The 27105-nt window shown below is 44.5% G+C and overlaps 1 protein-coding gene and 1 long non-coding RNA gene across 20 annotated transcripts in view; one reads left to right on the plus strand and one right to left on the minus strand.

The window, feature by feature from the left end:
- ATP2B2 (ATPase plasma membrane Ca2+ transporting 2) overlaps positions 1-27105 on the minus strand; it is a 281828-nt gene that overhangs the window by 134985 nt on the left and 119738 nt on the right. For 13 of the 15 annotated variants that reach the window (XR_008845052.1, XM_056525274.1, XM_056525284.1 and 10 more), the window contains exon 2: positions 10608-11050. Coding sequence is in view for 14 of the 15 variants with exons in the window: in XM_056525274.1 (XP_056381249.1) it covers positions 10608-10806 (199 nt within the window). In the remaining variant the exon portion in view is untranslated. The remainder of the gene's footprint in view (positions 1-10607; positions 11051-27105) is intronic. The other 2 variants (XM_056525278.1, XM_056525275.1) reach the window with 1 other exon arrangement.
- LOC130276229 (uncharacterized) overlaps positions 1-27105 on the plus strand; it is a 220822-nt gene that overhangs the window by 132399 nt on the left and 61318 nt on the right. For 2 of the 5 annotated variants that reach the window (XR_008845057.1, XR_008845053.1), the window contains 3 exons: positions 7569-7636; positions 14289-14354; positions 22831-26359. The exons of 1 other annotated variant lie outside the window; for it this stretch is intronic. This is a non-coding gene — a long non-coding RNA (uncharacterized LOC130276229). Of the gene's footprint in view, positions 1-7568; positions 7637-14288; positions 14355-22830; positions 26360-27105 lie in introns of those variants that run through there. 2 more of the 5 variants (XR_008845055.1, XR_008845054.1) reach the window with 2 other exon arrangements.

Raw genomic sequence — 27105 nt, forward strand, 5'->3', positions numbered from 1 at the left:
ATCGGTTCGTGAAAACCTGAATACTGCTAAGTAATCTTGATTTTACCCCTTCACCATGACAAAAACTTTGGAGACTAAACTAGAAATTTAGTTAGGGAGGGTTTACAGCCTGAAGGACCTTAAGCCCCAAAGACAACTCAAACACAGGATCTAGCTGTAGCCAATAATGTCTCAGGACAGTCTGTGGGGAACTTCCATTCGGCTGTCTAACATATCTGCTCTATTGTGGCAACATACCTCTTGGACCAAGGTATTCAAACTGCTCCACTGGTATAGGCTCCAAAAAGGTAGGAGGGGATTGCTCTTTGCTTTCATAAGGCTATAGCCTACCTAACCCTCCTACTGAGGCCTTACAAACTGCCAGACTCTTGTCTATTTTGTTTAATAAAATAAGGTCAGAATAATTCCCTCATCTTTAAGAAATTCAGATTCCACTGTGGTGTCCCAGCACCAAAGGCTGTCCTGTGGGCTGCAGATCGCCTCGGGTATGTATGCCTTTTGCACTTGTGTTGGACTTACTACTTTATTGTTTACTGTGATACTGTGATTCACTGTATTATTGTTCTATATATGTACTGTACCCTTAAGAAGGGAGATGCAGAGTAACCAGGTGACTCTGTTACTCAATGGGAACACCCAAATTTTCCTGTATATATTGAGGGAGGACCTATTCAGTTTAGGAGCAGTTCAATGCTAGTTCTGGCCTAGCTTAGGTTAGGGTTAGTAGCTGCTGTGTGCAGAGCTCCATGTGAGCTGCATTGTGGAAAGGAGGTAGAAGAAGTGTGAAGTGATTCCGAGGGAAGCCTAAAGAAAATCTCTCTTCAAATCAACACCGCCATTCTAAAAGTATATCTCCAAGTATCTAATAGCAAGTCAATTCAAGTGGGTGGGTGAAAAGCACCATAAGTCCCAGCAAGGCCACAGGGTTCCCCCGGGTTACACTGCATCCCTTCTACTCTGCTTTGTTCTGGGAGTATTGTACCATCTGCTCCTGCCTCGGTAAAAGGCTGTTATCCAAAACCTGGCATCGGTGAGTTTATTGCCCTGTGCCTGGCCCAAGAGAAGCTGTCACCACCTTGGACCGTGTAGGTTAATGCTGCCCTAGTGTCACAATTTGAAAGGTATATCTTGCAACCGCCTGTCGCCACAAAAACTGGGAGTCATGATCAGGATAATTGCTAACCGTAATTGCTGCTTTTTGGCCCATTTTATAAAAAGTTTTATATACATAAATGTGGTATCAATAAAAAGTACAGATCACAGCACTAAAAATGAGCCCTCATACCACCGCTTAAATGGAAAAATTATAAAATTATAGGTCGTCAAAAAAGAGTGATTTTAAACGTACTAATTTGGTTAAAAAGTTTGTGATCTTTCTTAAGCGCAACAGTAATAGAAAAGTATGTAATCATAGGTAGCATGGGTAGTGATTTTAAACGTACTAATTTGGTTAAAAAGTTTGCGATTTTTCTTAAGCGCAACAGTAATAGAAAAGTATGTAATCATGGGTAGCATTTTAATCGTATTGACTCAAAGAATAAAGAACACATGTCATTTTTACCATAAATTGTACGGTGTGAAAACAAAACCTTCCAAAATTTGCAAAATTGCGGTTTTCTTTTTAATTTCCCCGCACAAATAGTATTATTTTGGTTGCTCCATACTTTTTATGGTAAAGTGAGTGAATGCATTACAAAGGACAACTGGTCACACAAAAAACAAGCCCTCATGTCACGATTCGGCTTACGGGTTGTGGATCCGCTGTGTCAGCGAGGGATTGGCCTGGACCGTGCTAGTGGACCGGTTCTAAGAGCCTACTGGTTTTCACCAGAGCCCGCCGCAAAGCGGGATGGTCTTGCTGCGGCAGTAGCAACCAGGTCGTATCCACTAGCAACGGCTCAACCTCGCTGACTGCTGAGAAGGCGTGGGACAGAAGGACTAGGCAGAGGCAAGGTCAGACGTAGCAGAAGGTCGGGGGCAGGCGGCAAGGTTCGTAGTCAGGATGGATAGCAGAAGTTCAGGTAACACAGGCTTTGGACACACTAAACGCTTTCACTGGCACAAGGCAACAAGATCCGGCCAGGGAGTGCAGGGGCAGTGAGCAGATATAGTCTGGGAGCAGGTGGGAGCCAATTAAGCTAATTGGGCCAGGCACCAATCATTGGTGCACTGGCCCTTTAAGTCTCAGAGAGCTGGCGCGCGCGCGCCCTAGAGAGCGGAGCCGCGCGCGCCAGCACATGACAGCAGGGGACCGGGACGGGTAAGTGACCTGGGATGCGATTCGCGAGCGGGCGCGTCCCGCTGTGCGAATCGCATCCCCGACGGCCATGACAGTGCAGCGCTCCCGGTCAGCGGGACTGACCGGGGCGCTGCAGGGAGAAAGACGCCGTGAGCGCTCCGGGGAGGAGCGGGGACCCGGAGCGCTAGGCGTAACAGTACCCCCCCCCCCTTAGGTCTCCCCTTTTTTTTGTCCGGTAACTGCCTCCCCTGGGATGTGGACACCGGGAAAGAATGGAGGGTTTCCTCAACGGCAGGCAGTACAGCAGGAGTTGGAATGGGGAGGGAGGGCAGAGGGTGAAGCTTGGCACGGGGCAGGGAGACACAAGGACGGGAGCCATGAGGAGGCACAGAGGCTTGCCTGACGGGACTGGGAGGGGGGGAGAGGCACTTCCTATGGCAGGCAGAGTCCCAGTTCTTGATCTCCCCGGTGGTCCAATCAAGGGTGGGAGAATGAAGCCGGAGCCATGGCAGACCGAGGAGGACCTCAGAGGTACAGTTGGGGAGAATGAAGAGCTCAATCCTTTCGTGGTGGGGTCCAATACACATCAGGAGGGGTTCTGTGCGGTAACGCACGGTGCAATCCAGTCTGACTCCATTGACCGCGGAAATGTAGAGCGGCTTGACGAGACGGGTCACCGGGATGCGGAATTTATTCACAAAAGACTCCAAAATAAAATTCCCAGAGGCACCAGAGTCCAAGCAGGCCATGGCTGAGAGGGAGGAGTTGGCTGAAGGAGAAATCCGCACGGGCACCGTGAGACGTGGAGAAGCAGACTTAGAACCAAGAGACGCCACACCCACGTGAGCTGGGTGCGTGCGTGCGTGCGTGCGTTTCCCAGACGTGGAGGACGGATAGGGCAATCCACCAAGAAATGCTCGGTACTGGCACAGTAAAGACAGAGATTTTCTTCCCTACGGCGATTCCTCTCTTCCTGGGTCAGGCGAGACCGATCCACTTGCATGGCCTCCTCGGCGGGAGGCCCAGGCGTAGATTGCAATGGATACTGTGGGAGAGGTGCCCAGAGATCTAAGTCTTTTTCCTGGCGGAGCTCTTGGTGTCGCTCAGAAAAACGCATGTCAATGCGGGTAGCCAAATGGATGAGTTCTTGGAGGTTGGCAGGAATCTCTCGTGCGGCCAGCACATCCTTGATGCGACTGGATAGGCCTTTTTTAAAGGTCGCGCAGAGAGCCTCGTTATTCCATGATAACTCGGAAGCAAGAGTACGAAATTGGATGGCGTACTCGCCCACTGAAGAATTACCCTGGACCAGGTTCAACAGGGCAGTCTCGGCAGAAGAAGCTCGGGCTGGCTCCTCGAAGACACTCCGGACTTCAGCGAAGAAGGACTGGACTGTGGCTGTGGCAGGATCATTGCGGTCCCAGAGCGGTGTGGCCCAAGACAAGGCCTTTCCTGAAAGAAGGCTTACTACGAACGCCACCTTAGACCGTTCTGTAGGAAACAAGTCCGACAACATCTCCATATGCAGGGAACACTGAGACAAAAATCCACGGCAGAGTTTAGAGTCCCCATCAAATTTGTCCGGCAGGGACAAGCGGAGGCTAGGAGCGGCCACTCGCTGCGGAGGAGGTGCAGGAGCTGGCAGAGGAGATGGTTGCTGCTGTAGCAGAGGCAGAAGATGCTGTAACATGGCGGTCAACTGCGACAGCTGCTGTCCTTGTTGGGCAATCTGCTGCGATTGCTGAGCGACCACCGTGGGAAGGTCAGCGAGACTTGGCAGCGGCACCTCAGCGGGATCCATGGCCGGATCTACTGTCACGATTCGGCTTACGGGTTGTGGATCCGCTGTGTCAGCGAGGGATTGGCGTGGACCGTGCTAGTGGACCGGTTCTAAGAGGCTACTGGTTTTCACCAGAGCCCGCCGCAAAGCGGGATGGTCTTGCTGCGGCAGTAGCAACCAGGTCGTATCCACTAGCAACGGCTCAACCTCGCTGACTGCTGAGAAGGCGTGGGACAGAAGGACTAGGTAGAGGCAAGGTCAGACGTAGCAGAAGGTCGGGGGCAGGCGGCAAGGTTCGTAGTCAGGATGGATAGCAGAAGTTCAGGTAACACAGGCTTTGGACACACTAAACGCTTTCACTGGCACAAGGCAACAAGATCCGGCCAGGGAGTGCAGGGGCAGTGAGCAGATATAGTCTGGGAGCAGGTGGGAGCCAATTAAGCTAATTGGGCCAGGCACCAATCATTGGTGCACTGGCCCATTAAGTCTCAGAGAGCTGGCGCGCGCGCGCCCTAGAGAGCGGAGCCGCGCGTGCCAGCACATGACAGCAGGGGACCGGGACGGGTAAGTGACCTGGGATGCGATTCGCGAGCGGGCGCGTCCCGCTGTGCGAATCGCATCCCCGACGGCCATGACAGTGCAGCGCTCCCGGTCAGCGGGACTGACCGGGGCGCTGCAGGGAGAAAGACGCCGTGAGCGCTCCGGGGAGGAGCGGGGACCCGGAGCGCTAGGCGTAACACCTCATACTAGTCTGTGGATGAAAATATAAAAGAGTTATGATTTTTAAAAGGCGAGTGTTACGCCGAGCGCTCCGGGTCCCTGCTCCTCCCCGGAGCGCTCGCGGCGTCTCTTTCTCTGCAGCGCCCCGGTCAGACCCGCTGACCGGGAGCGCTGCACTGACATTGCCGGTGGGGATGCGATTCGCATAGCGGGACGCGCCCGCTCGCGAATCGCATCCCAAGTCACTTACCTGTCCCGGTCCCCGGCTGTCATGTTCTGGTGCGCGCAGCTCCGCTCTCTAAGGAGCGCGCGCGCCAGCTCTCTGAGATTTAAAGGGCCAGTGCACCAATGATTGGTGCCTGGCCCAATCAGCCTAATTAGCTTCCACCTGCTCCCTGGCTATATTACCTCACTTCCCCTGCACTTCCTTGTTTAGTGTTGTCCAAAGCCTGTGTTCCAGATCTCCTGCTATCCTCTTTGACTACGAACCTTGCCGCCTGCCCCGACCTTCTGCTACGTCTGACCTTGCCTCTGTCTAGTCCTTCTGTCCCACGCCATCTCAGCAGTCAGAGAGGTTGAGCCATTGCCAGTGGATACGACCTGGTTGCTACTGCCGCTGCAAGACCATCCCGCTTTGCGGCAGGCTCTGGTGAAAACCAGTAGCAACTTAGAACCGGTCCACCGATACGGTCCACGCCAATCCCTCTCTGGCACAGAGGATCCACCTCCAGCCAGCCGAATCGTGACAGCGAGGAGGAAAAAACTAAAATGTTAAAATAAAATGGTCTGAGTCCTTAAAGCCCAAAAGTTAAGTTGACTTTAAGATAACTACCATTTTTTAACTATTTGGAAAAACAAATTAACAGCCAATTTTTGATCAAGAATGCCACTTGTTGGTCATGAAAGAGTGAAATAAGTAAATATTATCTTAGTCACATGACCAGAACATAATCCACATAGTACACACATACAAAGATGTGTCTAAACCTTGGAAGTTGTGGCTACCGGGTAAGAAATACCATGAAATTGTCATGATCGACTGGGGTAGACAGGAAGAGTGAGCCCTAAACTGACCCTAAAAACACTCCCTTTGCCTACTTGCCCATCCATCCTAATCAATGGATCGACAACTTGGAGCCGGTCCCTCCCTGCGCTACAGTGCAGTGGCGTCAAAACTAATATAAATACATAGTTGTCACAGGCAAGAAAAAGAAATGGAAAACTACTAGACAACTAGATATACCAGACAGGATACAAATACTAACAGGGCAGAATATAAACAGGCAAACTGATCAGGAACATAGGACACTGTTCACAAACAGATACAAGTACAAAGAACAAACATCAGATCAACCAAACATGATATAAATATAGAACATTTTTCATACTGGACACAGATAGCTAACAAACAGATTAGGTCCAGAAAACAAGACTGTGTAATGGATGAGTCAGCATAGACTCCAGGAACAAAAAGGAATAAAAACTCAATCCCCCCAGAAAACCTCCAGAAAACACGGGAATGCCTGATTCTAGAACTCAAGTCCACCATGGAGCACGGAGATATCTTGAATTAAAACTCAATTCCTCAGATTCCCATTAAAAGGTCAGAGGGATATCTTGTTAGAAAAACTCAGAAAAAGGATACAAGAAAACTCATATAGTGTGAACACCGACATAGCAGAATGGACATACTAATCCTAAAACCGACTAATGTAACACAGACTAAAACACTGGCTAAAAACTCAGATTATATCACAAGATAAATTCAAGATAAATGCAGACATAGTAGCATTTTAGCACAAAGAGACAAAGTGTATTGCACAAAATAACCAGCAACTAGAATGCAGGCTGAGCTGGAGATATATATAGGCACACCCACATTGCAATAGGGTGAAAGGATTAACTCTTCCACGCCTGGAAGACATAGTCAGAAACAGATAATGCATGAAAAACAAGGTCTGAACAGGGTCTAAAACGGAAAAATGCAAAAACAAATGAACGGACATTTCAGCAATCCTATGTTGTATGATGAAAGAGAGGTCAGACAGGAAAGAGAGAGAGAGAATGTTGTCAAACTCCCAGAGCAATCTGAAAGGGCAGAGCCAGTGAGAAATATTCCACCATGTTTTTCTGCTCTGGTGACAAATGGTGGCAAATGAAGACAATAGGCTATTCCCAGAACTCCTGACAGACATCTTCCCTGCATGCAGAAGTAGCCACTGAAAATAAGTGCTGGTAAGGTATAAGGTTTATTATATTATTAAGTTTTACCTCTTCTGTTTTGTGGAGGAAATTACATTTTGTTGGGTGAAATAGATTTTCCTTAGTCACTATATTGAGATTTTAAAGTTAGCATATTAGTTACCTCATCCTCTGCTGCAGATGAATGTGAGGGGTCTAATCTATATTAAAGGAGTATATGGTACTCCAGCATCCTGAACATTTTGTTCAGAATGATCAGAGCCGGAGGCCATGATCGTGATGCCTCCCTCGTGATGTCACGCCACGCCCCCTCCATTCATGTCTATTGGAGGGAGCGTGGCATGACATAATGAGGGGCCATGGTTGTGACACAATGACCACTGCCGCATGAACCCGGTGTTTGTTTAGAACTCTGTGGGCTGTGGGAGATCGCAGGGGCCCCAACTGCGGGACCCACCACGATCAGACATCTTATCCCCTATCCTTTGGATAGGAAATAAGATGTCTAGCAGGGGAGTACTCCTTTAAAGCAATTATATGATGCTAATAGTTAATGCTAATTAGTTTATTTTTGTATTTCGCCTAACTACTTAGGAAACCTATTTTCTTTCTTTTTTGGTACCACAGGCTATGTATACCATACCTTCAATACCTACCAGAGATATTTATTTTTGTCAGTAAGAAATAAGCATAAGGTATAGTAATTAGATGTTTGCCCATTTGATACTAATTTCTGTGATTTAAGTATTGTTTTACTATAATGTAAGTACTTACTAATGTTTCATTGATATTCTTTAGATTCATATCTGATATCGTGTTTAGGTATATATTTATTGATATTAATTATTTGTTTACAATAAATCTACATATTTTATTTAAATCTATGTTATTTAGTGATTTAGTGATAAAGAAGACAAACCACTCACACATTTTACTGGAGGTAGTTTTTCTTTCTTTGCCCCCTACTATACTATAATGTAGAAGGTTTGACCCCATTTGTCCTCAGGTACTGGGTTTGAAGGGATGTGAACTGCCTCAGACCATGCATCCTGCTTTATCTCTGGCTGATTCCGACATCTACAGTAACCAGTAAGTCTGGAGCAATAAAACATTTAGCCTATAAAGGCTAAGGGACTGACTGAAATTAATTCCAGTGCCTGAGGATGCCTGAGGCAGACCAGACTCCGGACCACTAGCTTCCTGGCACAGTGAGCACTTGAAGAGAAACACCCTGACAGGATGTGACACACACACACACACACACACACACACACTGTACACTGGCTTAACTATAAGGGGTGCACGTGCAAGCACCACCAGACGCTTTCAAGCCCAGACACAACTAGAGCATCTTATACTACAACTGCCCAATCAAGTCCCCTCTCAGGCACCCGCCTGCAGCTGGAAGGACCTCCCTGGGGGGGAAATATTTGGAGCTATGCACCACTTAAGAGGCTGGTGGGTGCCGCAAGCCGAGGACGGACCCATAGAGGAGGAGGCTGCATATAGGACAAAATAGGAATAAGCAGCGCTGACAACTGGTAGGAACATCAAGACTTAAGGCTGCTCTGAAAGGATTCTTACACCTCCAGGGAGCCCACTAATTGTATAGAAGTCAGGGGACCTGCATCACAAGGTGCAGAGATATCCAGGTATCTATATCTCCCCAGGGTCCCTTCTGCTAGACTGGAAACCAGACCTGTGGTGTGGAGAGGCATGTCTTTCCTTTAACATCACAAGTTTCCTGTCCAGGTGTTTTACTGCTCAAAAAAATGACAAAAATACAATGTGTGAACATGGCCTTAGGGTCCCCCACTATAAGCTAGAAGTTGTTTTGATTTTGTATGATATGGATGCCAATTTATCTGAATGCTGCCTTACAATGGCACATTTCCCTTACAATAAGCATTGTTTCGGAGGTTTTAGGGAATGGTGATAATATTAAAGGTGTTGTCTGTGATGAGACATACTGTATACATATTATACATAAAAACTTAATATAAATAATGTGTATGCATGTAATATACTGTATAATATATATCATACAGTATATTATACATATACAATTTTTATGTATGTAACACCACTAGATATAAATAAATAAATAAATAAAAAATAAAATATATATATAGTGTATAATGTGTAATTTGCATGTATGTTATATTTTGCTAAATACATGTATGTAATATAGTGTATAATGCACAGAGTATCTCAAAAACACACATTTCATTACAGATTTCAACTAACACCTCCCATTACCCAGTTGCCAAACTTCTTTCTAAATTCTGAGCAATAAGTTGCCAATAAAGCTGGATGGCCCAAAACAGCTACAGATGTAGCAACAGCAATAGCTGTTCTGGCCTCCTTTGGCAAGACCCTGCAACATAGCACTCACCTTGGGGGAGATTTATCAAAAACTGAGTAGAGAATGAGTGGTGCAGATGCCCATAACAATCAATGAGGATTGGTTGCTATGGGACAACTGCACCACTCATTCTCTACACAGGTTTTAATAACTCTCCCTCTATGTATAATGTGGAATTAGCTCTGTGTCAGTTTGGCGAATTGTGTGTACTGATATACTGCACACGCAGTTAGAACCTTGTCCTCTTTATCAGAAGTGATGAAGCAAATTTCGTAATGGACGATGAGGCCAACCAATATTACCAATAATGGTCAGACAAAAATTACAAAAACCTAACTACTCTTTCACCTTAAAGGGGTACTCCACTGCCACAGCGTCTGGGACATTTAGTCCCGAAGGCTGGGAGCAGGCTGCGGGGGTCATGACTACCCCGCCACGGCCCCTCCCATAGACTTGCATTGAGGGGGCGTGGCCATGATGTCACGACCTCTGCAGCCCACACCCAGCGTTCGGAACTAAATGTTCCGGACGCTGGGTCAGTGGAGTACCCCTTTAAGGGGTATTTCCATCTGGGACATGTATGGCATATCCACAGGATATGCCATAAATGTCCCCTAGATGTGGGACCCGCACCTATCTTGATTTTGAGAGCTACTCGGCCCCGTTATGGCCTGTATGCAGCTGCCAATGCCACTGGCTATGGATTCAAATTTTTAAAAATGTCTTGGGCATGGCAGATCATTATTGAGGGTAATGGATATCCCACCCCTCTCATCAAGTGAACCGCCAGGAAAAGAGTCAGTTATTATAAACGCCTGCCCTGTCTGACTCCTGGCGCGAAAGTTAAACAATTAATGCCATGGAATTCTTCATGCTTTAAGGTAAAGATGCAATAATGAGATGTAATGATGCACCACATATCCTATTGCATAATGTAATGGCATGGAAGGGTGTGTGTGTTTGTAAGGGGGGGGGGGGGGATGAAAGGGAGAGGCAGGCAACTGTGGTGGAGACAGAGGGAGTAGCAGGATGAGTGGCACCAAAATGCACTTTTGCCTGTGTAGACAGAGATCCTTGGACAGTTTATACAGATGCACTTTTTGCATCCACAAGTGGCAGATTTAACACTAATGTGAGCATATTGCCCCAGTGAGGAGTTTAATATCTCAATTTGAAGACAGCGTGGTGCTCCAGTGTGGAGAGTGACAACCTCAGAACCCCTGATACTTGTAATGTCAGCTTATCCAGTGGTGGTGTTATCAGTCAGTAAGTAAGCAGGTGTAGACATTACAGGATCTTACCTTCAGTGGGAGAAGTCTTTAATCTCTTGCACAATCCATCAGAGTCCCCGTACCATTCCTTGATCTTAACCACGGCTTCTGTTCCCCGCAGCTCCATAAGAGAGCGCAGTTCGTCGAGGGTGCACCCGAAGTCTGCGGCATGATTAGAATCACTTCTTTGGTTCTTGGAGTAGAAATCACTATTGCTCATGTCACCCATCACCTTGTTTTTTGTAGCTGGGACAAGATATCCCCAGTAATGACAGAGATGGAAATCCTAGTGCTCACAATGTGTGACGGTCGGCCAGATGGCATAAACCAGAGTGGAAGAACACAAGGTGCCCGCAAGGTGACCGTCTACTCGGCGCAAGGATACTTTCAAGGCTGCAGCATAAAGGCTTCTTTCCATTTATTGAATGCCATCACGCTGGACTCCACCATCACCCGATGCAACGTCATCTCTGCTGAAAGACAAACACAACGACATTCATGAGCTGCAAATGTTGCCGCTAACCTCCTGAGAAGCCATCGCCCTATGGAGCCTCCACTACTACAACGTTTAAAGCTGAGGCGCAGAGGACAGCAGGAGGCTCAGTGTTCAGCAGCGCTCTCAGCTAGATGAGATGTCTCATGTATATTGATGAGGAGACATCCGTCCCGGAGCCTGAATTACGTGGGCAAGTTTACACTGCACATCAATCTTTCATTTCACCAGGGACACAGAATGAGGCAAAAAGAAGCAAAAACATAAATAATACAGAAACAGCAACATGTCATTTCTCATGGGTCTCTCAACCAGGGGCAAAAGCAATATACTTGCCCTATGACATATATCAGGAGTACATCAACTAGGGGCAAGAACAGCACAATTGCTTTACATTATACATTACGAGAATGTCAACCAGCAGCAAGAGCAACACAACTTTTTTACGACATACATCTGGAGTACGTCAACCAGTGGAAAAAGGAACACAACAAACCCATGTCATATATTGTAATTATGTTGCAATGGGACCAAAGCAACACAGCTGCCCCATATCATGTATCACAAGTGTGTCAACTAGAAGCTAGAGCAACACAACTGCAACAAGTCATACATCACAAGCGCATCATATTAGGGAAAGATCAACACAACTGTCAAATGTCATATTTCACAAGTCTTTTTAACCAGGAGCACAAACAACACAACTACCCCATGACATTTGTATACAAGGGAGAGAACTGTCTCATGTCACAAACACAATAAGATAACTGTGCACCTCAGCTTCCTGGGCGATACGTCAGTACTTCTGATGCTTCTGAACTCCAGATCTGTACTCCAGCGATACCTCTGACCTTAGTTTCTCCGGTGACTCTCTCCACCTTAGCTCTCCAGTTATATATCTGCACTGCAGCTACTGCCATGATAGCTCTATACATCAGCCACTTCAGTGATATTTCTATTTATTTACTCTCCATTGCTACTTCTGTACAGGGTGACCAACCTTTCATAATTCATGGACAGTCTGTAAAAATTGGGGCTATTTTCTTGTGTCTCTGAAATTTTTTTTTATTGGTCTGTAAAGGAACTTATTATCGTGAATATGGTTGGAGGAACAGGTAATTGTGATTGGAGTTATCATTTTATTGTGTGATGTAAATACTACTCGTGATCAGTGATCAGTGATAAACTTGTGATCAGTGATCTTCTGTGGTAATGGTTTCCTTAAAGGGGTACTCCACCCCTAAACATCTTATCTCCTATCCAAAAGATAGGGGATAAGATGTCTGATCACTGGGGACCCCCGCTATCTCTCCTGCTGCACCCCGTACATCAGCAACCTGGAGCTATGTTTGCTCCGTGGCTGATGACAGGCGATACAGAGGATGGGGTATTGTGACATCACGGTCCAGTCCATAGACTTGCATTGAGGGGGCGGTGTGTGACATCACGAGGGGGTGGGGCCGTGATGTCACGATACCCGTCCCCTGTATTGCCCATCATCACTCAAAGAGCAAACATAGCTCCAGGCTGCTGATGTACGGGGGTGCAGCAGAAGAGATCGCGGGGGTTCCCAGCGGTGGGACCCCGTGATCAGACATCTTATCCTTTGGATAGGAGATCAGATGTCTAGGGGCGGAGTACACCTTTAAAGAAAATGGCTACTATGCATATTGTATGGTGGACTGAAAATCTGTGACACAAAATCTGGTCGGGATAAGGGGTGGACTTTTGGTGAGGTGTCACTGTACTTCTATTATTTACATTCTTTATCATTCCTTATTGTTTTCCTATATGTCTGTAAAAAATGGTGTCTGTCCATGATTTTTGGACATGGTGTCTATGATAAGACATAAATCAGGTTAGCAACCCTGCCTTTATATCTCAGATGTAATCATATATTACTGTATACACTGGCCAAGTCACTGCAGATGACACACTATACACTAGGGATCGACCGATATCATTTTTCTAGGGCCGATACCGATAATGTGTGGAGGTTAGGGCCGATAGCCGATAACTTATACCGATATTCCGGTATAAGTTATCGTCTGTTTAACCAACCCCCCCCCCCCTCCCCACACACACCGCTGCAGATCATTGATTTAAAGCGGGCGCTTTAAATCAATGAACTGCAGCGGCTTTTGCGGTGCCATAGACCGCCGCCGCCACCCGCTTCTCTCCCCTGCCTGTCCGGGGGTCCTGAGTCCTATCACCATCACTGCGACAGACTACTGCTGATGACACACTATACACTACTGTATACACTGGCCAGACCACTGAGGATAGCACACCATACACTACTGTATACACTGGTAAGGCCACTGCAAATGACATACCATACACTACTGTATACACTTGCCAGACTACTGCTGATGACACGCCATACAATACTGTATACATTGTCCAGCCACTGAGGATGACACACCAAACCCTTCTGTATACACTGGCCAGACTACTGCAGATGACCCAGCATACAGTACTGTATGCCCAGGCCACTGAAGATGGCACACTATTCACTACTGTATACACTGGTCAGGTCACTGTGGATTGTCGTGGAAATATTAAGTTGTCACATTGTGTTCATTTTGTGCAATATGGCACAGATTCATGGGGGGAGATTTATCAAAACCTGTCCAGAGGAAAAGTTGCTGAGTTGCCCATAGCAACCAATCAGATCGCTTATTTCATTTTTAACAAGGCCTCTACAAAATAAAAGAAGCAATCTGATTGGTTGCTATGGGCAACTGGGCAACTTTTCCTTTGCACAGGTTTTGATAAATCACTCCCCATGTGTTGTCAACTGGGCACCATGGGGGAGATTTATCAAAACCTGTGCAAAGGAAAAGTTGCCCATAGCAACCAATCAGATCACTTCTTTCATTTTGTAGAAGCCTTGTTAAAAATGAAAGAAGTGATCTGATTGGTTGCTATGGGCAACTTTTCCTCTGGATGGGTTTTGATAAATCTCCCCCTAAAACTGCAGATGTGGTGGTTATTGATGGCACATGGAGGTGTATCATATCTTCTGTAGGCTAATTTGTAATGCTGATTGTATGTATGGGTGTGGCTTTGTATGATATATGTGGGAGTGGCTTTGTAAACCCTCCCTTTTGTTAGCAATAAATATAACCCTCACTAGCAAGGGGGATTCTTCCGGAAGCTGGTGGGAGAACCGCTTTGCTGGATCACAATATGTTGTTTGTGCCTCTTCAATTAAGGCGATCCTGGCAGACCACACTGAGCCCGAATTATTACGTCTGGATTCCTACATTTGGCAAGAAAAGGTAGGAGGCAACTGTGCTTCAGTAGCTACATTTAATGGATAATCTGTATGGTTTTGAAGCCGTAAATCTGACCGGTCTTTAACCCCTTAATGACGCAGGGTATTTTCCGTTTTTGCATTTTCATTTTCCCTCATCACCTTCTAAAAATCATAACGCTTTCAGTTTTGCACCTAAAAATCCATAGTATGGCTTATTTTTTGTGCCACCAATTCTACTTTTCTGTGACATTAGTCATTTTACGCAAAAATCCACAGCGAAATGGAAAAAAAAAATCATTGTGCGACAAAATTGAAGAAAAATGCATTTACTGGTAAAAATGACACCTTATCTTTATTCTGTCGGTCCATATGATTAAAATGATCCCCTACTTATATAGGTTTGATTTTGTTGTACTTCTGGAAAAAATCATAACTACATGCAGGAAAATGTATACGTTTAAAAATGTCCTATTCTGACCTCTATAACTTTTTTATTTTTCCGCATATGGGAATGTATGAGGGCTAATTTTTTGCGCCGTGATCTGACGTTTTTATCGGTATAATTTTTGTTTTGATTGGACTTTTTGATCGCTTTTTATTCACGGTATGTTTTTATAGTTCGGACATTTACGCACGCGGCGATACCACGTTTATTTTTGTTTTTATATACACAGTTTTTTTTTTATTGGGAAAAGGGGGGGTGATTCAAACTTTTATTATGGAAAGGGTTAAATTATCTTTATTAACACTTTATTTTCACATTTTTCTTTGCAGTGTTATAGCTCCCGTAGGGGGCTGTAACACTGCACACACTGATCTTCTACAATGATCACTGCCTGGCAATAGCCGGGCATTGATCAGTGTTATCGCTGCTCAACTGCTCCTGCCTGGATCTCAGGAACGGAGCAGTCATTCGGCGATTGGACAGAGAGGAGGCAGGTAGGGACCCTCCAGCTGTCCTGCAAGCTGTTCGGGACAGCTCCACTGGGTTAACCGGCAAAGTTTACTTTCACTTTAGACGCGGCGATCAACTTTGATCGCCGCGTCTGAAGGGTTAATACCGGGCATCACCGCAATCGGGTCCCGGCCGTTGATGGCAGCCAGGACCGACGCGATATGACGCGGGGTCAGCGTGTGACCCTGTGTCCTATCGCGGGAGCCCGCTCATGACGTATGCATACGTCATGTAGCGGGAAGGGGTTAAAGTAAGAAACATTGTATTTCTTTTTATGATTTTAAAATTTGACTTATAGTTCATCTCATACGGCCTATCTGGCCAGCTATTGGGACAGAGGCTGCCTTAGTTTTATAGCCAGTGATCGTGTCTGCCATTAAGGGAAATTACCAGCATTGTGGCCTATGTTTGTATATAGATTGTGTTGTCTGTGTTTGGAGAGTATCTGATAAGTGATAAGTACTGTAGTGTGTTTTTTTTTAGAGTATTTCTGATAAGCAGAGTATTCACATTGACCATATTGTTGGAGTATTAGAATTGTGTATAGGTGTTTGGTTGTGTGGAGTCACATTGTGCTGGGGGGGGAAGTTATTTGAGCAATGTGTTTGCACAATCCCATTGAAGTGGTGCATTCTCTTTGTTCAAAGTATATTTTCCCGCTCTTTTGGTATTCTCTTTGTTTCTGTAACTAGACGCTTACAACTAATTCAGTGCACATTTAAGCCGGTTAATTAAGCCCTCTCCCTATGTTTATAATCCATAAATTTTAATTGAATAAGTATTCCACTACTATACCCATTCGCTTTTGTGTTCACAGAAGTAAGAGTCATTTGCATAAGGCGGTTACTGGTAAATGTCCAAGGTTTTCGCTTCCGTGTTCACGAAAGTAAGAGTAATTCGCAAACGGCGGTTACTGGTAAAGGTTTTCGCTTCTGCATTCATGCAGTTGTAAGAGTGGCTGAAAGCTACAATCACTGGCACTAGTTTTTGCTTCTGTGGCTGGTCCTAGAGGTAAGGCTGAACCCAAGAAGGGCAATAGTTTACCGTATATACTCAAGTATAAGCCGAGTTTTTCAGCACGATTTTTCGTGCTGAAAACAACCCTCTCGGCTTATACTCGAGTGGACTCTCCGCCCTCAGTGGTCTTCAACATGCGGACCTCCAGATGTTTCAAAATTACAACTCCCAGCATGCTGGGAGTTGTAGTTTTGGAACATCTGGAGGTCCGCAGGTTGAAGACCACTGTAATCAGACATTGACAAGCGGTGATGATGAAGGTGGGGGGGGGGGGGGATGATGACAGGCAGTGATGATGAAGGTGGGGGGGGGGGTGGGATGATGACAGGCAGTGATGATAAAGGGGGGTGTGTGGGATGATGACAGGGTAATGATGACAGGCGGTAATGATGAAGGGGGGTGTGGGATGATAACAGGTGGATGATGACAGGCGGTGATGATGAAGGGGGGGATGATTACAGGGTAATGATGAAGGGGGGGATGATGACAGGCGGTGATGATGAAGGGGGGATGATGACAGGGTGATGATGATGAGGGTGTTAATGACGGGGGTCTGGATGATGACAGGGGGGATGATGTATTTCCCACCCTAGGCTTATAGTCGAGTCAATAACTTTTCCTGGGTTTTTGGGGTGAAATTAGGGGCCTCGGCTTATATTCAGGTCGGCTTATACTCGAGTATATACGGTACATATTTGATTTAGATTTAGGTTATAGAGGGTTTTCGCTTCTGCCTTGTGCAGTTGTAAGAGTAACCGAAAGATACGGTTACTGGTAATAGGAGAGGTATCCCTGGTGGAGTACTGATTCAGAGTTATAGGGATTTTAATGGAAAAACAAACCCCTAAATCGAGAGTTGGCAGAAATTATAGTTAAAGGGGTACTCTGGTGGAAAACTTTTTTTTAAATCAACTGGTGCCAGAAAGTTAAGTAGAATTGTAAATTACTTCTATTGTATACATCTTAATCCTTCAAGTACTTATTAGCTGCTGAATACTACAGAGGAAATTCTTTTCTTTTTGGAACACAGAGCTCTCTGCTGACATCACAAGCACAGTGCCCTCTGCTGACATCTCTGTCCATTTTAAGAACTGTTGAGAGTAGGAGAAAATCTCCATAGAAAACACATGCTGCTCTGGACAGTTGCAAAAATGGACAGAGATGTCAGCAGAGAGCACTGTGCCCGTGATGTCAGAAGAGAGCTCTGTGTTCCAAAAAGAAAATAATTTCCTCTGTAGTATTCAGCAGCTAATAAGTACTGGAAGGATTAAGATTTTTTTTTATAGAAGTAATTTACAAATATGTTTAACTTTCTGGCACCAGTTGATTTAAAAAAAAAAAAGTTTTCCATTGGAGTACCCCTTTAAGTTTAATGGCAAACTCTAAAAACAAGGGGCCCTAAGGGGGGCTTGGTTTTTGGCTTAAAGAGTTCAGTGAACAGGATATACAGCAAATAGTCAATGTGAAACAAAAAACCCATATTGGAGGTTTGCAGAAAATAGGAATGTTTGGTTTTAAGGGTGCATTCCCACAGGGCGTATACGCAGCGTATTTGACGCTGCGCAAAATTTATGGCAGCAGCGGGAAATACGCTGCGTATCCCTTGGTCACTATACACACAGGGCTTTCCGGCGGCAGCCCTATGTGTGTAGTGAGTTTTGGAGGCGGGGCCGTGTGCCGGCGTGTCTGTGACGCGCGGCTCTGCCTCCAAAACTCACTACACACATAGGGCTGCCGCCGGAAAGCCCTGTGTGTATAGTGACCAAGGGATACGCAGCGTATTTCCCACTGCTGACATCAATTTTGTGCAGCGTCAAATACGCTGCGTATACGCCCTGTGGGAACGCACCCTAAAAGTGTCAGTAACGTGTGTGTTTTTGTAGAGAAAGAGATGAGTGTATAGATATTGCATTGCGCCCAGTTTCTCCCATATCTGCATTTCTACCTCTGTAGGGATGTAAATGAGTTTAACCCCTTAAGGACTCAGCCCATTTGGGCCTTAAGGACTCCGAAAATTTTATTTTGGGACTTGTTTTTTGCGTGACCAGTTGTCCGTTGTAATACCATCACTTACTTTACAATTAAATGGCTGGGCCAACCCAAAAAATACTATTTGTGTGGGGAAATTAAAAAGAAAATCGCAATTTTGCTACTTTTGGAAGGTTTTGTTTTCATGCCATACAATTTAAGATAATTTACTTTTATAATGATACCCATGATAACATACTTCTCTATTACTGTTGCTCTAAAAAAAAAACGCAAACTTTTAACCAAATTAGTACGTTTAAAATCCCCCTATTTTGAAGACCTACAACTTTTTCAACTTTACGTATAAGCGGCGGTATGAGGGCTCATTTTTTTGCGCCGTGATCTATACTTTTTATTGATACCATATTTGCTTATATAAAACTTTAAATAAATTTTTTATCATTTTTTGGGGGAATAAAATGTTATTAAAAAAGCAGCAATTTTGGACTTTTTCATTTTAATTTTTTTACGTTAACGCCATTCACCGTACGGTATCATTAACATTCTATTTTAATAGTTTGGATATTTTTTTTTTACACATTTTGGAGGTGAAAGAGGGAAAATGGGACAATTTACGTTTTTATTTGGGGAAGGGGTTTTTCAAATTTTTTTTAACTTTTTTTTAACTTTTTTACATTTATTTTTACACTTTAATGGTCCGTCTGCCGTTCTGGATGATCGGATCGCCGCGGCAGCGCTGCAGGCAATCCGATCATCCATTTTAGTGTCCGCAATGCTGCAGATGCCATGATCTCTATTCATAATGGCATCTGAGGGGTTAATGGAGGACATCTGCGCGATCGCGGTTGTCGGCCATTACCGGCAGGTCCCTGACTGCTATCAGCAGCAGGGACCTGCCGCGCATGATCCAAGCATCACTCCAATGCTCGTAGTTATGTATAGGACATAAAAGTACGTCCTGGTGCGTTAAGTACCACCTCACCAGGACGTACATTTATGTCCTGCGTCGTTAAGGGTTTAAACTGTGATGTTTTTGTTCTGTTTTGTTAGTGAAAATTCTTTATTTTGAATTTGACCATGTAGGGAGCACATCGTATGAATTTAGGCCTAGTCTAATTTACACAGGAATAGGTCTTTTCATTAGTTAATAATCAAAAAGACAGGGGAGGAGCATTTCTTTGTGTTGGGGACAAGTGATTTTTTACCTGTAAGAATTTGAATGCGTTTATCTAACCATTCGTATTTAGCATATCTTTCAGGAATCACATGGATAATGGTAACCGGTAATAAACCACCAAACACCAACTATAGCCATAAGATCTATCCTGCTTTCAGATGTTATCCCTATAAAAAGTTACAGCAGACATTTAATCAGAAGATCCAGGCCTCATCACCTGCACCCAACAGGTATTGTGGTGGCCGGTGCACTCATGGATGGAAGGATATGCACCATTGTTGCCATACCTTGCATCCAGGAACCAGACAGCCTGATCCCACTGGACATTATAGTTTAAGTAAACCTGAAACTTTGGGCAGTAGATGAGTATGACGTGGGTTTGCGCTGTGAGCCTCTGGTGACAATCAGGACAAAGCCTGCTTGTACACTCACTTGGCTGCCATAATATCCCCTTAGCGTAGTGGAAGTGGATAGTATAAAGGTGCAGATACTGTAGACTGTTATATTAAAAGCATAGGCGTGCGCACAGGGTGTGACGGGTGTGCACAGGCACACCCTAATCATCGCGGCCCGCTGCTGCAGGACTTTTTTTTTTTCCCCTCAATAGTAAACCCCAGCCCCACCGGACATCCCCGACATCACCAGCGCAGACTACAAGCTGTGTAAGGGGCCCCAACATTTCTGATGCCAGCCCTGTATGTAGGCTACATATAATAGACAGTCACAATCATACATGATGGTAATGTAGTCCTGAGCTGTGAGCCTGGGCATGTGTGGTGTGGTAAGGGCATACTGGGAGTTGCATGCTGGGAGTTGCAGTTACTACTGTAACGCCCAGCATGCCCTGATACAATCTTGGTCTGCTCTGCAGCTGTCCCAAAATTAGTTTTGGGTCAGCGGCAAAACCATAGGCTGCATCAGCCTGATACTGTCTATGGTTTTGCAGCTGACCCAAAACTACAACTCCCATTATGTTGCACTATACTATAATATAGGTTATATTTTGCTACATGCTGGGGGGAGCTGTAGTTTTGGTCAGCTGCAGAGATATAGGCTGGAATCTGGATCAAGAAATTTCCTTGATCCAGATTCCAGCCTATATCTCTGCAGCTGACCCAAAACTACAGCTCCCCCCAGCATGTAGCACCATATAACCTATATTATAGTATAGTGCAACATAATGGGAGTTGTAGTTTTGGTCACCATATATTGTATCAGGGCATGCTGGGAATTTTAGTTGGTAACTGCAAATCCCAGCATTGCATTCCTTGAAGGAATGCAATGCTGGGAGGTGCAGTTACCAACTACAATTCCCAGCATGCCCTGATACAATCTATGATGACCAAAACTACAACTCCACACCTCTTGCACTATATAGGAGTACAATTTAGATTATGGTGCAACATGCTGGGAGTCCTAGTTTTGGGTCAGCTGTAGACCCAAAACTACAGCGTGCACCTGCTCCAAGCTTGCTGGGTGCCGCATCACTTTTTCAACCAATCTGGTGCAAAAAAAAATTCTATTTGGAATATTCCCCCCTCTGTGCCACCATCTTATAGTAAAAGCGTTCTTCTGTTTGCCAAGTAAAGAAAAACATGAGTTTTACCATTCAACTTACAATTTTTTTTCAAATCCACATCAAATGCATCCCTATAAACACCAGCAAACATACACACAAGTGGGAGGTCTAGTCAGGGCTGGTGCATGGATTTTTGACACTCTAGGCAAAACCTAATTTTGACAACCCTTTGGCTCCGCTCATTGAACCCCTTGGCAAATATAAGATCAGGGGTAGAATTAGTCCCGTAAGCCTTATGGTAAATTCTAGACTTGCCCTCCTCCCTACAATTTTAACTATACTGCACCTAATGTGGGGGAACTATATTGCACCTAATGTGGGGGAACTGTACTGCACCTAATGTGGGGGAACTGTACTGCACCTAATGTGGGGGAACTATATTGCACCTAATGTGGGGGAACTGTACTGCACCTAATGTGGGGGAACTATATTGCACCTAATGTGGGGGAACTGTACTGCACCTAATGTGGGCAAACTATACTGCCAACCTAATGTGGGGGAACTGTACTACTAACCTAATGTGGGGGAACTATACTGCCAACCTAATGTGGGGGTACTGTACTACTAACCTAATGTGGGGGAACTATACTGCCAACCTAATGTGGGGGAAATATATTTCCATCCTAATGTGGCAGATTTATACTGCGAACCTAATGTGGGGGAACTATGCTGCCAACCTAATGTGGGGGAACTATACTGCCAACTAGGGATTTTTAGGGCCGATACCGATAATCGGTGGAGGTTAGGGCCGATAGCCGATAACTTATACCGATATTCCAGTATAAGTTATCGGCTATTTATCCGCCCGCGACACCGCTGCAGATCCTTGATTTAAAGCGGGCGCTTTAAATCAATGCACTGCAGTGGCTTTTGCGGTGCCATAGGCTGCCGCCACCACCACCCGCTTCTCTCCCCCTACCTGTCAAGGTAATTGCCGATACCGATAATGCCCAAAATCGTGGTTATCGGACGATAATATCGGCCATACCGATAATCGGTCGATCCCTACTGCCAACCTAATGTGGGGGAAATATATTTCCATCCTAATGTGGGAGATTTATACTGCGAACCTAATGTGGGGGAACTATGCTGCCAACCTAATGTGAATACAAAAATATAAAATTGTACTATTCTGATCCCTATAGCACTTTTATTTTTCTGTATATGGGGATGTATGAGGGTAATTTTTAGCGCTGTGATTTGTAGTTTTTATCGGTACCTTTTTTTTTTTTTTTTTGCTTTTTAGATATTTTTTATGGTATTTGAAGTGACCAAAGATGTGCTAATCTGATTAGTGCACTATTACAACTTTTGGGACCCCACTTCTGATTTGCCCAGGGCCATGCTAAGCCTAAAACCTGGATCCAATCCTCCTACACTATGCAAGCAAGAGTGTGTGTGTGTGTGTATATATATATGTATGTGTGTGTATATATATATATATATATATATATATATATATATGTATACACACGCACGCGTGCGCAGAGTGAGTTTGTGCTTTAGGGTGCACACCCTAATGCAATAGGCTGCGCACGCCTATGATTAAAAGTAGATTAACCAAGGTCCTTGCAAAACATTCCTTTTCCCAGGAGGTCACTTATAGGCTTGTACATTTGAATGAGATAATCTTGAACGACACCCCATTGGTCCCTAATCCACACACATTGCTGGACTCTATACCACCTGATTCATCCTGTCTTGATGTGACTGACCTCACAAATAAAAAAAAAAATTTTGTGTCACTGGCTCACAATGTCCTTTTTGCTTTCTCATTACAGGGTCAGCAGTAGAGATTGACACGTTTACCGCAGGGCTCGGTGACTGGCCCATCTGAGTATAGTGACTAGCTGAAGATGGTATTAGACCAGTGGACTTCTGGCAATAGTGATGTCTCCAGGGCTCAATGACTGGCCCATTTGAGTATAGTGACTAGCTGAAGCTAGTATTAGACCAGTGGATGTCTGACAATAGTGATGTCTTCCTCCTACAGTGTGTCAATAACCTGTTGATCTGTTGTCCAGACTGATCAACTTGTTATTGTCATACTGTGTCTCTGATAAATCTCCTAGAATCAACAGGAAATATGGCTAGCAAGGATAAATAACAATTTTGTAATCATAAGGTTACCTTCCTGGGACATTGCATATGGCAGGGCAGTCAATATTTGACGGCCAAGAGGGTACAAGCTTTGAAGGATTTCCTAGGCCGCAAAACTCCCATAAAAAGAGAGCTATTCTGGGGTAAATAAATTATTGTAGAGAACAGGTACCAAACATTCCCACAACCCTAGGTCCTCTGTATGAGAAAGCTTCCACAACACCTTTTACTTTGACAGATGATGACTGGCTGACAATACACACACACTGGTTCAAGAACTCTCTCAAGCCCCCGCCCTAGGCCTTCCCAACTATGAGATGCCCTTCTTCCTATTCTGCTACAAGAGCAAAGGGCATGACACAGGGATCTTTACTCAACACCATGGAGCTAGATTCAAATTATGTATCCTTCTAAGGCTCTGGGCCCTGTAATCAGGGATCACCATGACGTGTTCGTGCCGTAGCCGCCTGTGCACTTTTACTACAAAAGGTTGGCGATAAAGGTTTACACTCTATTCATGCCCCACTGGATCCAGGAGATCTTGAACCAGATACAAACTAAACATCTTTCAGTAGCTCATCTGCTAAAGTACAAGGTGGTCCCCTTATCCTATACCGGGCATCTCTTCTTCCTTTTGAGGAGGAAGAAAAGGGGGGAAAAGGTGATATAGGGACACAAGACCACAGACAAAGCAGTCTACAGATGATAAGCATGACTGTCTGGCAATAAATCCTGTAAAGGAAGCTCCCATCCCTTCTTTGCTGGCCAAGTTTTTGCAGAAGTGTGCACTTAATTAACCAAGGTTTACACACCCTATACCACCCCCAGAATAGCGACAATGTTGAAAACTTAAATGGGAAATTTTAAAACAAAATAGTTAAGATAACGGAAAACATGAGTAATTTTTGGCCAGAATGTCTTCCGAATACTCTTAATCCAGTAAGAAATGCTCCTTAATGTCCCCATAGTTTGTCCCTGTACAAAATTTTGTTTGTGAATAGGCGTAAGACATAGTTACATAGTTCAAAGACTATCGAGTCCATCAAGTTCAACCGTCATCCCTTTTGTTCCCCTACTGAGTTGATACATAGGAAGGGAAAAAAAATCCTTAAAAAGCTGATGCCAATTGCTACATACTAGGAAATAAAATCCCTTCCTGATTCCAAATAGCATCAGAATAAATCTCTGGATGAATGTTCTTACCCATCTAGTATCCATGACCTGTAATATTATTATGTCTAGAAATGTATCCAGGCCATTTTCTGACTCATTTATTGATTTACCATGACCACTTCTGGCAGAGAGTTCCACAGTCTCACTGCTCTTACAGTAAAGAACCCCCGTCTGTTCTGGTGTAGAAACCTTATTTCTTCAAGACATAGAGGATGTCCCCTTGTTATAGATACAGTTCTGGGTATAATAAATAGTTCATGGGAGAGATATCTGTACTGTCCCCTAATATATTTATACATAGTTATTAGGTCTCCCCTAAGACAGAACTGTACTGCTGACTGAGTATATGCAGTCCCTACATCCACAATCGTGTCCATGTATCTATCCTTGACCTAGATTCAATAACTGGTTTAAATTCCATCCAGCTAGGTGATTGGGTCATAATTAAAAAGTTCAAACAGAAGGGGGTAGAAGCTGCACTGGTCCTTTCCAAGTGCTGATACAACGCAACGTCTTTAAAGATTGAGGACAAGGACACCTGGATCCACGCTGGCCACTGCAAGAAGCTGCTGAAATACACGGGGAAACAGGTCTAAGTATCAGTGTCGGCTACTGTCTTGCCTTTTCCACCCCAGGTTTGTGCATGAGTGACCATCATTATCTGTTGTTCAGAATAAATGTGCAGTTGGCTAAAGCCGCCAATCGTACCAACTGTTGGGTGTGTTCCATCCCGCCACTAGTCAGAGCACATCGACCATGGCTGCCATCTATGCTGTATATAGTTTTTGGTTGTCCATGGGAATATGTAGGGACCTAACAATTGAAACCCAACAGCACATTTCTGGATGACAGAATGGGTAGGGGGTCTGTATAACTTCAGTCATGACCATAACTCATGCATAACCCTCAGCAAGGGTTTTCCAGAAGTCTGAGTGATCCGCAGGTGTGTTTTTATTTCAGCTTTGGAGTCAATGACTTGGAAATCCCAATGTGTAAGAATGTTTTCAAAGTCAGCTTAGCAAAGCATTAGGCGTCTTTAGAGATTGGTCCATTGGTGATTGGTTGAAGCGGGTTGGAGTATATATATATATATATATATATATATATATATAAAAATACTATTCTTTTCTATCCTAATTTTATATGTACTTGCCCAATGTTCCTGTGGCTTGATGGAGAGAATTGCCAGGATCAAGCAACAAATCAGACCATGATATCAAGAACAATGTACTATGAAGCTCAAGACTAATCAACTATGAAGATCAAGCCATCGTATCGCAAATTTGAAGCCGAAAGTTCCAAGCAGGAAAATCAACATCCTCTTAATTTGGACTATTTTATTACATTTCTTATCGGACTATTTTATTACATTTCTGGACTTCCTGGTGGGAATGGTCCTTGGGTTGGTCTTCATTGGTGGGACTTGACTTGGCCTATCTAGTTCTTCTTACCTCTTGGTAATATACCACTAGGAAGAAATATGTCAAAAAGGGAGGAACTGTTGTGGAAATATTAAGTTGTCACACTGCCTTCATGGTGGCTTCACACAGTGCGATATGGCACAGATTCATGTGTTGTCAACTGACAACCATAGCTGCAGATGTGTTGGTTATTGATGGCACATGGTGTGTCATATCTTCTGTAGGCTGAATTGTAACCTTGTAACCTAATGCTGATTGTATGTATGGGTGTGGCTTTGTAAGGTATATGTGGGAGTGGCTTTGTAAACCCTCCCTTTTGTTAGCAATAAATAAACATAACCCCCACTAGCAAGGGGGATTCTTCCTGAACCTGGTGGGAGAACCGCGTTGCTGGATCAAAATATGTTGTTTGTGCTTCTTCAACTATGGCGAATTCGCTATCCTGGCAGACCACACTGAGCCCTAATTATTACGTCTGCATTCCTAAAACAGGAAGACACACCATACAACACTGTATATATTGTCCAGCCAATGAGGATGAGACATATACAATACTGTATACACTGACCAGGCCACTGAAGATGACTGTATTCAATGCCCAGGCCACTGTGGTTGACCAGGGGAATAAATAAAAACCTATTAAAACAAAAACTGTCTGGTTTGCCCATAACAACCAATCACAGCTCAGGTTTCATTTCTGAACAAGCTTTGGTAAAATGAAAGCTGAGCTGTGATTGGTTGCTCTGAAAAGGTTAAATACTTACATTCTTATAAGTTACCTGCACAAGTTACGTTGCACCTCTGTGAATGTTAAGCCTGCTGACAATGTTAGGACATAAACTGCATGGCCACTGTATTAGAAACAAACATCCATCTGTGTGCTAAATCTTCATTGGCAGCAATTTGTCATGGCACAGATACCTCTAGGTGTTAAAATCATTGTGGAAGAATATTGGCTCATGTAGACAGGATACACTACAGTACATAGACAAAAGTATTGTTTGACAAGATGGCCTTGCTCGCAGCCTCTGTTCTAGTTCATCACAAGGATGCTGGATGGGCAAGAGGTCAGGGCTCAGTGCTGGGCAGTGAAGTTCTTTTACACCAAACGCACCCAACCGTATCTTTATGGACCTTCCTATGTGCACTGGGACACAGTCATGCTAGACCAGAAAGGGCAGAACCCAAACTGTTCCCACAAAGTTGAAAGCACAGAATTGTAATAAATATGGCCTCCACACTCTGTTGCTGGTATTTTGGCCCATTCCTCCATGCAGATCTCCTCTAGAGCATTGATGTTTTGGGGCTGTCGCTGTGCAACATGGACTTTCAACTCCCTCCAAAGGTTTTCTATGGGGTTGA

Source organism: Hyla sarda, chromosome 6, assembly GCF_029499605.1.
Source record: "Hyla sarda isolate aHylSar1 chromosome 6, aHylSar1.hap1, whole genome shotgun sequence".
Classification (NCBI taxonomy): domain Eukaryota; kingdom Metazoa; phylum Chordata; class Amphibia; order Anura; family Hylidae; genus Hyla; species Hyla sarda.